The sequence below is a fragment of the Pararge aegeria genome, chromosome 23 (assembly GCF_905163445.1).
Source record: "Pararge aegeria chromosome 23, ilParAegt1.1, whole genome shotgun sequence".
NCBI lineage: Eukaryota > Metazoa > Arthropoda > Insecta > Lepidoptera > Nymphalidae > Pararge > Pararge aegeria.
In genome coordinates this window covers 9,283,121-9,297,586 of record NC_053202.1, presented here as the reverse complement: position 1 = coordinate 9,297,586, position 14,466 = coordinate 9,283,121, and the positions used below count along the sequence as shown (strand labels likewise).

Sequence of the window (14,466 nt, the reverse complement as noted above, 5' to 3'; positions counted from 1 at the left end):
TTAAATTTAAATTAAAAAATAAACATTTTGTCCTCATCCTTAGCTTTAGGATATAGGGTATGTCAAATAAACTGTCATTTTTAAATAAAATTGCTATAAGCGGTGCTTAGAAGCGATGGTGGTAACCGGCCTGTCAGGAGTGCATTCTCTCAAAGGTCGAATGTATAAAAGAAATGTTAAAAAATGTGTTCCACCAATTCTGGTATATCATCATCGTTGCTATCTAACATCCTAGTACTGATTAATTTCTTGTACCATAATGCAGAAGCTCTCGCAGTTCGTTTCCTATTTTCGTCATCAAAGTCCACTTCGAAAAGCCCAAACTTGATGCTGGAAAAAGAAAAAAAGTATACATATATAGATATTGTCAATGTAAATAGTTGACAGTTGCCACACTCGCAAGGCTGCCCGAGACAGTCGATATGATGGACTCTATAAATATTGACAGTAATTATAATATTTTTTATCGATACTGCAATGCTTTAATACCCCGAAGACGGGCAATATTATTGACAATATTCTGCATATTGTTGCACATTAAAGTGTGGGCAGCATTAGAAAATCTCTCAAAAGATTAACTACCGAGGCGAAAATCGGTCAGGGAAACTGTTTTTTTTCGTAATCGTTGCCAATGTTGCCTTAACGTGCAATAAGTAACTTTAACCTATTTATTTCTGCTACACTATTAACACATTTTAATAGTTAAACTTTGATTCAGTAACTGTATTTTTTCTGTTACATTTAAACATGTTTTTAAAACAGTGTCAAAAACCGATATTAGGTTACAGTTTGAGTCCCTCACAATCCCTACTCTGTGCGTCAAATTCCCATCATCATTAATTCTACTTTTAAACAAGTTATTAATAAACTATTTATTTTTTTAGATTCTACAAGGCCCTGTCGGGACCAGATGTAGATCAAATCGCATCTGTATCCTGGTTACAGTTCGGTGACCTATTTGGGGAAACCGAGGGTTTTGTCTGTGCAATTATGGACGAAGTCATCAAGACGAGAAACTACCGGAAACACATTATGAAAGATGGCACTCTAGACATATGTCGAGCGTGTCATCGTCCTGGGGAGTCCCTCAGGCATATAGTTCCGGGTGTTCTCATCTTGCTAACGGCGAATACTTGCACAGACATAATCAAGTAGCCAGGATAGTTCATCAACAACTTGCTCTTCGGTTTGGCCTTATCGATTTTGAGATGCCTTACTATAGGTACGACCCAGCGTCAGTTCTTGAAAATAGCAGTGCATTGCTCTACTGGGATCGAAAGATTATCACTGACAGGTATATTACAGCTAATAGACCTAATATAGTGCTAGTCGATCGATCAGTGCGCCGTGCAATAATTGTTGACATAACTATTCCACATGACGATAATCTGGTGAAAGCTGAAAAGGAAAAAGTATCTAAATACTTGGACCTTGCTCACGAGATTACCGCCATGTGGAATGTTGAGTCGACCGTTGTTGTTCCGATAGTCGTTTCAGTCAATGGTCTTCTCGCGAAAAGCTTCGACCAACATCTCAAGAAGCTTTCGCTTGGTTGTTGGATCAAGGGTCGGATACAGAAGGCAGTCCTTGAAACGGCGCGTATTGTGAGGTTTCTCACTCTGGAGCCCTGACCACCGGTTGCTTGGGCATTCAAAAGCCCCGCAAGCGGAGAGTGGAAGTTTTTTTTTTTATAAATTTTGAATAGTGTTTTTTAATTTATTCTTAAGCATTGTTAATAATAAAAAAAAAAAAAGAAAAATAATAAATGATAGAAATAACTATTTATAGGAGGTTCCGGTAGTAAATGAAACCCACATATATGAAGTATCGTTATAATTAGTTCTTAGTTAAGTTGCAAAGTTAAATGACTAAAAAAATCAAAAATCTAAACTTAACCGCGCGGCGTGGTGTGCGAGTTACCGCGATGCGTGACACCTACGGCAGAGTCCCGAACACACTGGCGAATCCCGACAGCCGAACGTACTCGAGCGACCACGAAAGCTCCCGAATACCTACCGCGCGGGGTTCCGCCACATATTTTTCTTTTTTTTTACAGTTATAAGTAATTGACGGACCAAGCAGATGGCATAAGTGATTGTGAGTGGAAAACTATCGCCTATAAATAGAGCATACAAGCAACACGTCTCGCAACGTACCGCCCTGTGTCCTTTAACCTTTAGGCGTAGGTGTTAAGCCTCATGTGCAGCCTCCTGTAATTACACCGGCACCCACGCCCTTCAGACTAGAACACAGTATGCATTGCTGCTTAGCGGCAGAAATAAGCATGGCTGTAGTACGTCCCCGGACGAGCTTTACCACAAAGAGCTTTCATTATATCGACCCATTACCGGCCCACTACAGGGCACGGGTCTCCTCCCACAATCAGAATGGGGTTAAGGTCGTAGTCCACCACGCTGGCCCAGTGCCAAGAACTCTCAGGCATGCAGGTTTCCTCACCGTCGAAGAAAGTGATATTTTTAATTACTTAAAACGCACATAACTTAAAAAAGTTAGAGGTGCTTGCTGGGATTTGAACTCGGCCCCCCGAAAGTGAAGTCGAGCACCTACCCACTGCGCTATCCAAAAAGCTTTACTTGTTCTAAATACCTTAAACCACTGCTCCATTCAAAGTTATCAATCAAACTCCAAGCCGTATATGAGACGACATTGCAACCGTCTTGCTCTATAGCGTCCAAAATCGAGTCGAGGTATCTCCTGTAGTATGATATCCTGGTAGCGTCCTTCAGGCCTCCGAAGGTACCGAAACCGTTTTCGGTTATAAATATTGGCGGGTTGTTGCAATTGTCTTTTACCCATTTCAGAGCTTTCCTTATACCGTGTGGTATTACCTGAAAATAAAATCACAATTATCACAATTCCACGCGTTCGTAATCGGCGGTTTATAACGGTGTTTCAAAAATCCCGTGTGCACCAGTTCATTTCCAGGGATATAAAGAAGCCTATATTACTCTGTCCTTTCAACTAACTCGATGCTAAAAATTTTTTTTTTTATTGGTTAGATAGGGCGCTAAACACAGACAAAGGAACGAACAAACAAACACACTTTTGCATTTATAATATTGCGGTTTAAGAAATTTAATGTTTTCATAAGAACAATATTCACTTACATGAAAACTTAAAGCTATTACATGTTAAGAAGGTTTGCTAACATTGCACATCAGAGCGTGCTTAACAAAAAAAAAAAAAAAACAATATGCCGAAATAATCATATCCGTATGGTACCATTGTAACAAAATCCCACTATCGCAAGGCATATCTACGTCATGAGGTGGATATAACATAGTCATAGAGTGACAAGATGTGGCTCAGCTTTTAGAAGTATTATTAGTAAGGATTATAAAACCATTAAAATCCTATTACAGGGAACAAGTCTGCTCTTAGGATGAGAAGAGATTCAACCGTCACCACGTTGGTTACCTAAGTGTAGATAGCTGTTGGCCGTCCTTACGAATAGTCAAATAACTCGGGTTTCAGGCCTCGCAGACTTTAATTCATATCCAAAATCATCAAAATGTGTGTTGTACCACTACGGTTTGGAAGGCTTTTAATTATACATCTGTTGCGGCGTATCAAAAACCCAATCGGGTTTATCCGTACACCGGTATTCATCGTTCAGCGCTCGGAATTATAAGCAGGTAAGTATTTTTAAAACTACATACAAAATATGATGGGTAGTCCTAAAAAAAAATAATGCCAGTGTTTCCTGTCTAAAACCGCAATGCTTTCAAGGCAAAATTGAATAGGCATTTTGTAGGCAAGCGCACCCAAACTTAGATCTCATAATTGCTTTCCATCACGCAAGATAGTCGGCATGCTGTACCAAATATATATATAAAAAAAACTATCCTTAAGCTGAGCTATATTATAAATTGTACAAAACAATTAACAGAACTCGATAATATTTGGTAAATGCATGCATTGCATCATACTTAAATACAAGGTGTAGATGAAAACCGAAATAATACTTCACAGGCTTTAGAGGTACAATATGTACGATCTCTGATACTTATCTGTGAAACTGAAGACCCAACAGTTTTAGAGTAAGCCACTATCACATACATATATACAGGAGTTACATGATTTTATTTTGTAAAAGCATGTGACTCCTGTAACTTTATTAGGTACGCGTTGCGCAGCGAAGGTACTATGCTCGTGTCGGTCTTTTAACTTCGATAGGGTTGTCATAAGTAAACACTTAGAATGTTTTGAATTCGTTTGTATGGAATAATAAATATGCTTATTTTGATTTAATATTTTAAAGGGTGATTCTTAATGAAATATTAATTTCAATATTATTTCGTAATTCTGTTACACGTTGTAAATTTAAAAAGCCCATTCATAATATATCTGTACTAAATATCCCATGCATATGGACATGTGCTCGAGAAAATAGCTAGTTTTTGCGAGATTTATAAAAAACATTCGTCTGAGTGCTACGATGATATTAAAAAACACAGACAATAAGGTCACATATATAAAACTTGGCTTACTGTGACATGAGGTACAGCACCCTTCTCATAATCCAGGTAAGTGAAATCTGCACCGATGTCATCATCGTAAGAAGGTACGGCATACGTTCCAGGCTTATACTCACTGCGCGTGTAAAATTTTGAGGAGTAGTGGTTGAAGCCATAGAAGTCACTGGTACCTTAAATGTTGAAAAATCTATAGGTAAAGAACATTCTAGAATTACCAAACGTTTACGCTGGTGGATTAGCAGCCTTAAGTCGCGATTGGCCAAACGAGTGCCAAACTCATACCGAATGACAATGTCTCAAAATTAAAAATATATTAAAAAATATATATACTTCGACAATACACACATCGCCATCTAGCCCTAAAGTAGGCGTAGCTTGTGCTATGGGTACTAAGATAGCTGAAGAATATTTTTATGAATATAATACACGTAAATATTTATAAAAGTAAATTAAAGAATAGAAATGCCAATTTTCAACACAAGTGAAATTAACGAAGTACAATATGCTGATTTGGCACACTTCCCTAAACGCCAAAAAGCAAAAGAAGAAATACTATGAGTGTGAATGGGATGGAGCATTTTTTAGAGCGCGCCTTACCACACAACAAAACAACAACACTAGGAAACTGTCACGAGATGGCGCTCTTCGATACCATAAGAATCGTAGCTAACATTCACGCGATGGAATAAGTAAACGCAGGTAGAAAATCTCACACCTGGCACCCAGATTTGTCAAAAAACTTTAGAGCATATAAAAAAATTATAAATTTTGTATTTGGAACAAAATATTTGATTCCCAGTTCTGAACAGTTATATTTTTGACGATTCTGTAAATAGGCGATACGGTATCGGCAGTTCAGTTCAAAAACGAAGACCAAGAAAATGAATGAATGGAGAAAGTAGTGATTTGGTGTCGTTGCGATTCTATCTAATTACTCATATTTTACTTAATTACTCATATAAGTCTAGTAGATAACTAATTTAACAACATGTTAGAAAAACAAGCCTAATACAAACCTTTGACATATTCAATTTCTTCTGGCGTAAATTCAGGCAATCTACTATTTGGATAACCCTGCTCAGCACTACTAGCACCGACTCGTTTTATAACACGTTCTGGAAATCCGCCCTTTGAAGAGAATATAGGATGGCTGTACAAGCCAACCTCAAATTCTATAGCGTCGAGACCGGCTTCAATGTCCTCTGGAGAATCGGTAACCCCCTCACGAAAGTCCGTGGCAATTGTAATGCCGCATACACCTGGAAGCAAGGCTCGAGGTAACTCCCTCTTTTACCAATGATTGTATTGTATTTTTCTAAAGTAATAATAGTTTTTTCTGCAATATTAAATGCACATATTTTATATAAACCACGTCCCGATGCAAACGTGTTATAGCGACAGATCAGGACAGATTTGAAGTTATGGATCTGGGATCTACGTGACAGATTGGATTACGGAGTTTTTATGGAACCCTTTAGTATAAAAAGTTATTATATGAAGATAAAATGATCCCACTTCTGACACCACCTTAAATCATTTTATTGAGATCCAAAACGATAGACAGACTATAAACTTGTACAGCATAATGACATTGACACAGATAATTAATATTAGGGTGAATCTATATTATTAGATCTCATAAGAAATACCTTTTTGGGTGTCTCTAAATTCCTCATTGTAAATATGCCAAGATCTCGCGTGAGCCATAACAATATTCTTCGCCGTTAAATATTCACCAATACCAGTAGCATTTAATGCGGGCGCCATTCTTTTCATTCCGTACCCCATTAGTCCAATTTGCTTGGGTTCATTAATGGTCACCCACATCTTAACTCGATCGCCGAATAGTTTGTACAAAACTCGTGCGTAGTCACCGAACCAGTCTGCAATTAGTGGATTTGCCCATCCACCAAGATCTTGAAGATTCTGCGGCAGGTCCCAATGGTACATAGTGATGACAGGCTCGATATTGTTGGCCAGCAATTCGTTAATGAAGTTGTTGTAATACTCATATCCTATCTCGCTTATTTTATTCGCGAATCCATTGGGTAACAACCTGGGCCATGATATGGAAAATCTGTAAAAGTCCACTCCAACAAATTTCAGCATATCAATATCCCGTTTGTAGAACTCGAAAGATTTGCAAGCATCGTCCGCGTTCGTTCCATCACTAATGCTTTCGGGGTTATTGTGACACAGAGTATCCCAGATGTTAGGCGTTTTGTCTGTTTAAAAAAACCATAAACAATATTCATACATTTTAACAACTAAACAATTTTACGATAAAAATTTACTGTGTAAGATGGTGATAACAAAAAAAAAATTACCCGGCTAAGTTTTTTGTGGGCTCTTAGACCAGGGCGCGTTTGGAACCCTCGTAGCTTTAGGTTTAAGTTGGCAAACGAAGTTATCACCATCCCCTTACATTTATGTAAATATATTATATGTATGAACGCTTCATAAGTGCCTGTGATATATAGGCCTAAATAAATAAAGAAGTTTTGAATTTGAATTTTGTTACGTTTATTAAAAAGTTGGTGAATACCCCTAAAAGCTAGGACCTGGAGCCAAGCTACCTTCCCGACTTTGCCGTGCAGGCATGACAAAATGCCATTAAACAAATGAAGAATTCTTCCGCGAAAAAGCTGGCATGACCCTCGGCTGTTGCTCTTTTACAAAATCAAGATATTTTAATTCATAATTGGATTTTATCAAATAAGTCAACGTCAAATATTTCTTTATTCAAATAGGCACATAGATGACACTTTTGATCACGAAATGTGAGTATTCATGGCGATAACTGCATTCGTAAACTTAAAACTAAAGCTACGAGGGTTCCAAACGTGCCCTGGTTTAAGAAGAAGCCCACAACAATCTTAGCCGGGTGTTCTTTTTATTATCCACCATTGTCATTTGATAATATTTAAGAAGCAACCTGGTTAGAGTAATTGTTCACATCCAAGCTTATATCGTTTACGTATCTATTTTTGGTCTACCTTATAAGGTGTTTTAACACATGTAAAATATGCGTTGATTTCCGATTAAGCTAGGATATGTGAACTCAAGGAATTGATAACAAATTTCTCAATGTAAGTAAAGCGTTACCAAAAGCTCTGGAGCGACAATTTGGCAACATCTTCTAGCATTGGGTATGTAATAAAAAAAGTCAAAGAAATTACTGAAAAATCAGGTTGTCTACAAAAATCTTTTTATGTTATCGATTAACAAATAAACGGGCACCTGCAAAATTCCAAGCTCCTTCGATTTGATATGCTGCTGTAGCCACACCCAGCTTCAGCCCTTGTGGTAGCTTCCTCATGTTATGTTATCCTAGTATCTATAAAATGTGATACATTTTCAGAACACTCTACAAATCTTAAGACCAAAGGGATGTTTACACACGGATACCTTGAGTTGACCTGCCTCCCACTGCCACTCCCACTGCCACTTTCACGCCCTCTCCCACTGCCACACCTACAGTCACTTCCATTGCCGCACCCACAGTCACACCCACAGACCCTCCCACAGCAACGCGCACTCCCACTGCCTACTACTACATCCACAGCCACTCCCAGTTCCACTCGTAAAGCCATACCCAATGCCACATTCACATCCACTCGAACAGCGACACCCACTGCCACACTCACAGCGACTTCTGCTGACACTTTTACTGCCACACTACTACCACGATTACACCCACACATATTGCCTCTCCTACCACTTCCTCTGCCACTCCCACAGCCACACTAATAGCTTAACCCTCAGCCTCACCCACATTCACACTTGCAGCAACACCCCCAGTGATTTAATCGCAGGGAACAGCAAGTGATGAATATAAATCAAACAAGCAACATGGGTTGAAATTTAACCTCACATAGTTTTTTTATTTATACCTTGACAATAACTGACTTTTTCTGCAGGGGGAAGTATTTTTGTTTAAGGGTCTGCCGGCGAAGATACTTTGGTGGTAGGTTGTTAATGCTGTAAATGTTGTAACGGAATAGTTATTATTTACCACTAAAGAGATGGTTCGATCCCCGACCGATCAATTTGAGAATTGTGAAATTTCTGAATTTTCTCTGGTTTCTCACTTTTTATTTACCACTACCGACAATGAGCATTCCGGAATGAAATCCAACTGCTGTACATACATATTATACAGCCCCAAACGGTGATATTTCAGTCAATGGTATTGCTTGTAGAGGAATAAAAAAAAATTGTAATCTAGATTAATGGTTATTGTGTATTTATTCTTAACGTTAAAATATTCTTTAGTGCTGTTGTAAAATTTGCCCAAATTATTTAGCGCAAAGATAATGATGTTTCTTACGTTCTAATACCTGCACGACAATCCGCCAGCACGATCTCAGTGGAATGGAAAACCAAACCTATTATCAGCATAGAAAAAAACTGAATAAATAAACGTAGATAACATCACAGGTAAATGCGGGCTGATTACAAACAATATCTTATGTTAAATTTTTAGTGACTTCTATCATTACCGAATACTTGTGAAAGTGAGGTGAATAAACAACAAAAGATGAATTAAAAATTTAAAACCCCCGACACTAGTCAAGACTTTGATTAGATACCCATATCGAGGGAGTTCCGACCAAATACCCTATTGGTCGAGGCTTTTATACTCCCGACTCCAACGTCGATCTCATGCGGAGATGACCTAACACGTCGTTGACGACCCAGACTATTAAAAACCTATCGCCAATTTGTCCCATCAAATGGGTTATTACACACACACTCACAGAATTCACAGCACCGGTCTTCGCCGGCGAAGAAGTTCCCGATTTCTGACGTCACCCGTCACCCTCACCACGGTCACGGGGGCGTTCAGACTAAGCTACTATTAGTTCAAAAGTCCACCGACAAACGATTCCGATAAACATCGAACCGAGTCGAGGTCCGAGTCCTTGAAGGAGACATCCTCGGGTCGACGTCTCCCCTTTCTCCCAGATATCGCTGAGCCTTGGGGCTCTTCTTGTGGTCTTCCCCCTTTCCCGGTAGCACCGTAGCAACACCACAGTCATCGGCAAGTATCCTTCTGAAAAAGGAAAAAGAATGATATATTGCAAATTGTGAATGTTGGATAATAGCAACTACAAAGTTTCTGGATAGCTTCTTCTCGGTAGAGTCTGCCTTCCGAACCGTTCAAGAGTGCTTATAGAGTGAGCCTACCTAGAACAATGAATTTTTTTTATGCAATTAAGTCAATGATAAAGGCTTCAAAATCTGAAGCATATGGAGTATACTGATCGCGTTTATTTTTGGTTTGGCGTAGACACAACGGAATTGAATCGTAGTCGTAAATTTAACAGGCTTAGGTTAGGACAATAATGCTCTAAAATAAGATAACAGTGATAGGAATGATAATAATTATGTCATTATACGTTATTTGTTGGTTTTATTGTTACCTAACATTAAAGACTACTGGTTTTGTTTGTTTCAACACAATTTCTGTCATAAACAAACTTTCAGTACGAGCCACCGCGTTGCATCGCCCGCCGGCTCGACTCGTAGCGTTATTTTAAACAGTTTAGCTAAGGATTTTTTAAATATCAGACAAGGTAACAGGAGATACCAAAAGTTTTTTTTTATGTTTTTGTTTCAATTCGCTAATGTTGAGAAAAGACTAACTTGAGTCAGATTTAAAATATTTTTTTGCATTTATTTTCTCGATAACGGAAAGAGTGCTGGTGACTGGGCTATACAACGTTTGAGTCAGATTTAAAATATTTTTTGCATTTATTTTCTTCTAGAGTGCTGGTGACGGGGCTATACGTTTTAATGAAAACCGAAATATTACTTCACAGGCTTTAGAGGTACATTATTTACTGTCTCTGAGGCTTATCTGTGAAACCGAAACGGTAATAGTTTTTAAGTAAAACAATGCCATACTTTTTACTGAAAGAAATCAGATACAGCCCTAACACCACTTCTGTAACTTTATTAGGTACGCGTCATGTTACGCGTGGCGTTACCGCAGTGGCGTTCATGAGGGTATGCACAGGGTATGCAGATGATACAAAATGACGAAAACCTCCAGTACGATTAATTAAAAACTTAAGGATAGGCATTGTAAGAGTTAAAAAAAGTCTACCCTTGAGTATTTATAACTCTTAATCGAGATTTTCCAAATTTTATATCAGCCGCATACCCTGTTCATACCCTATACACGCCACTGAGCGTAGGTACTTCAAAAGGGTTGTCTTAAGAATTTACTTAGAATTTATTGAATTATGTAACTTAATAGCCGGGAACAAATAAAAGAGTTTATGTAGCACACAATCAACAATCACTTTTAATTTATGTTATCCAAAATTTTGATACACGGTTAGGTACTTAATCACCACAAAAACTCAAACTCAACCAACTCTCTCTCCGCCGCGCGCGCTTGCCGCCATATTATTGTTCCCCCGCAGCTCCCCCTCGTTCCCCACCTCCTCTCCTCTCCTCTCCTCGTCTGACGCTACGCACTCGTTACAATTAGTTTGTTTGGAAAAATCAAAAAGCTTATTTTGTTTTAATACTTTTACAGGGTGATACCTTATGAAATATGCTTATGCACCCTTACAGTATTTTGTAATTCGCTTATACGTATACAACAAATTGAATCACACTCTAGTGATACCTATAACCGAGTTCGTTGGCTTAACGTGCTTACAGCGAACACCATGTTCCTCACTCCAGGCTGGAACACACTTCTTTGACAGAAAAACTTAACCAATAAACACCAGTTGTCTTATAAGTGGAATGTTAGAGGCAGGTTGGACCCCCGACTGGGGCAACTTGGGAATTTCTCATCAAAATTTTCTCTGGTCTTGTTGTTGGGAGGCTTTTAGGCCCTTCCGAAATCGATAGGTATGTGATATGTCGCGTAGAAACCAATTTGTGGTACCTATTGCTTTTCTGTCATGTCCTGAGCCCGCTACCATCTTAAACTGCGCGGTGCGCCATCACTTACTTCCAGGTGAGATTCTAGTCAAGGGCATCATTGTCTATGTTGAAAGAAGTTCAAACTGTTGACTGTTGATTAGAACTCAACTTCGAAGTCTTAGCTACTAACGGAAGATGTAAAACTTATAACGTAAATGTGTTTCATATTCATAATAAACAGTTATTATTTAATATAAATAATGGGATTGTTATTGTGAGTTCCCCAATCCTATACACGCTATATCCAAAAAATAAATAAATAAATAAATAAAATCCTATACTAGCTAACAGCTAGTCCAACAAATACAACCAAACCGATATAACAGAAGCACAGGGTGTGGAATAGATAAAGCTCGATCACAGGGTAATTTCTATGAAAGAGGTGTTTATTTTATACGCCTGGCATTTTTAAAGCGCAATAGCTTAGATGTGCAATTGCTAAAACGGTTTACAAGTGAATTTTAATCATTAATCATTACACGTCATCAATTTCACTACAATACAGCTTAGGTAACTTTAAACTAACTTATACAGTATGAAGACAAAATGTTCAGCGAGGTTACTACACATTTGATGCATTTCTTAATGACAAGGTAGATTGAAAGCAACTAGCTTCGCTCTCATCTCCTCTAAGATAGACTGTAAATGTTCATGTTGGACAAATACGAACTACTGAGTTTCTTGCCGGCTGTTCTCGGTAGAATCTGCTTTCCAACCTGGTGGTAGAGTAACTACAAACATACATACTTGATGTCTCGAACTGCTTTTAAAGTAGGCCTACTTGAAATAAATGAATTTTGAATTTTGTTTTTTTTTTTTTTTCAAAAAATAACTAAGACGTCCCAATGCCATACTAAATGTCGTACCTACTGTACTAATTTTGTAACTTGCGCTGGTACTGTTATTTCCTTGTCAATAAAACTTAATACCTAACCGTTTTTTGCCTCAACCCGGGAACTGAATTCAGGATTCCGTGACCCGATGCAACTTGCTAACCACTAGATATGAGAGGCAGGTATAAATGAAAATTAAATAAAAAATAGGTAGGACCATGATCTAGAAAACTTATAGGCAACGTTTAGGTACTATATGCGCGCAATGATACTCACAGTTGCTTATATTTTGCGGTTGTCATCTACCACAGCGTTTCATCGCCGGGTGAAATCATATTTGTCAGCATCGATTCGTATTTAATTGGGGTTATCGTCACACTTATACGCACCGTGTATTAAGTAGTAGAACTTTTTTGTGATTGAACTCTTCGCGTTAGTTCTACAGCCATGCTTAATTCTGCCGCCTAGCGTCATTGCTGTGATCCGGTCTAGTTCAACGTAACTTAGAAAAGTTAAAAATGCCTGCTAGGTTTTGAACTACACTCCCCGAAAGTGAAATCGAAGTCCACTGAGCAATGGCCGCTTTGGCGAAATCTTTTATCTTATACTAAGATATAGTTTGTTTGTTTGTTTATTTGAACGCGATGACCTCAGGAATTACTGGTCCTAGATGAAAAATTATTTCATCTTCGCAAATCCGTCCGTTTATCGAGTTGGGTTATATGCTATATATATCACGCTAAGACCAATGCGAGCATAGCACAAATGAAGAATGTTTCAAAATCGGGGTTTTTTCGATAAATCATGTATGACAAAGTTTTTTTCTTTTTTTTTTCTCTCTATCTCTTATAAAGAGCGGAGTCACTTAATATGACAAAGTTGTTTCCTTTTAAAAGTTCTAAAAAAAAGTCCGCGACAGCATATGTATATCTTTTAAGGTTGAGGACAAAGTCGCAAGGGATATCTACTGTTCAAAATTTTGATAATTTTTCTAAAATATTTTATGCGCGACACTGCATAATATCTATTACTAATAAAAGGCTCATAGACACAAAAACTTGGTGAAAAGATGTTTTTTTTATAGAACATATTTTAACTCTTTTCAAATAATTCTAAACAGTTCATTGGTAGGTAAAGTTAGCAATATGACAGCTTGTACTCGTTACATATTCGTTCTCCATGAAAAGAAATAAATTATTATTAACAATAGCCGAGCCTTGATAAGGAATTGGGACAGTATTAAGGCTGTCTGTTTGTTTATTCAACTGAGTAACTCCGCATATGTGAGTAAACATTCGATTAATTATTATTTGAATTTTTACTACGAAATATGAGGCGAGGGCGACTACTGGGGCGAGCGTGTGAAGTAATCTATCTAGATAGGTACATATGAGTGTACCTACCTATATGTGCAACGTGTAAATAAACTTCACAGGTAAATTATGTACTGTCTCTGAGACTTATCTGCGCAACCGAAAACCTAATAGTTTTTGAGAATTCATTTTCCCCAGTGCCTACAATATGAGTACATTCAAATCAAGAGTGAATAGCCATCTTCTAGGCAAGCGCGCTCCACCTTAGGCCGCATCCTCGCCTACCATCAGTGGTATATAAACAAAAAAAAACAACTACCACACTTTTTACTAAAATAAAACAGATACAGTCCTAACATTAAATGCAAAATTAATATCATGTGACTCATGTCACTTTATAAAGTACACGTCGCTTAGCGTAGGTACTATGCGCGTGTTGGTATTTTATCTTCAATAGGATTGACATAAGTAAACACTTAGAATGTTTTGAATTCATTGTATGGAAAAATAAATATGCTTCTTTTAATTTAATATTTTTACGTGGTGATTCCTCATGAAAACTTATACATCCTTCAACATTATTTCGTAATTCTGTTACACGTTGTATAGCCAAAATAGTTCTTCTCGCTCTTAGTAGAGCCTCATAGGTATTCTTATTGAATAAGTACGAATCAATGTGAGATGGTGATAACAAAAAAGAATACCAATACAAGTTTGTAGTGGGCTTTTTCTTAAAAGCCCGTATTTGAACCCTCGTTTGTTTATCGCCATAATCTCACTACCATGTACATATTTCTCACGTAATGAACGCAACGTGCCATCTATGGACCAAATCGGCCTCAGGGTTTCTCCCTATTCGTCCTTTATATTTTT

The 14,466-nt window shown here is 37.9% G+C and overlaps 1 protein-coding gene across 1 annotated transcript; it reads right to left on the bottom strand.

The window, feature by feature from the left end:
• Positions 1–74: 74 nt before the first annotated feature.
• On the bottom strand, positions 75–8,880 carry LOC120634168 (myrosinase 1-like). Its single transcript, XM_039904594.1, has 7 exons — positions 8,830–8,880; positions 7,740–7,836; positions 6,149–6,724; positions 5,516–5,758; positions 4,512–4,669; positions 2,608–2,849; positions 75–330 (listed from the first exon to the last, which is right to left on the bottom strand). The coding sequence occupies exons 2-7, from the start codon at positions 7,816–7,818 to the stop codon at positions 177–179; spliced, it is 1,452 nt and encodes a 483-aa protein (XP_039760528.1). The 5' UTR covers positions 7,819–7,836; positions 8,830–8,880; the 3' UTR covers positions 75–176.
• Positions 8,881–14,466: the final 5,586 nt, after the last annotated feature.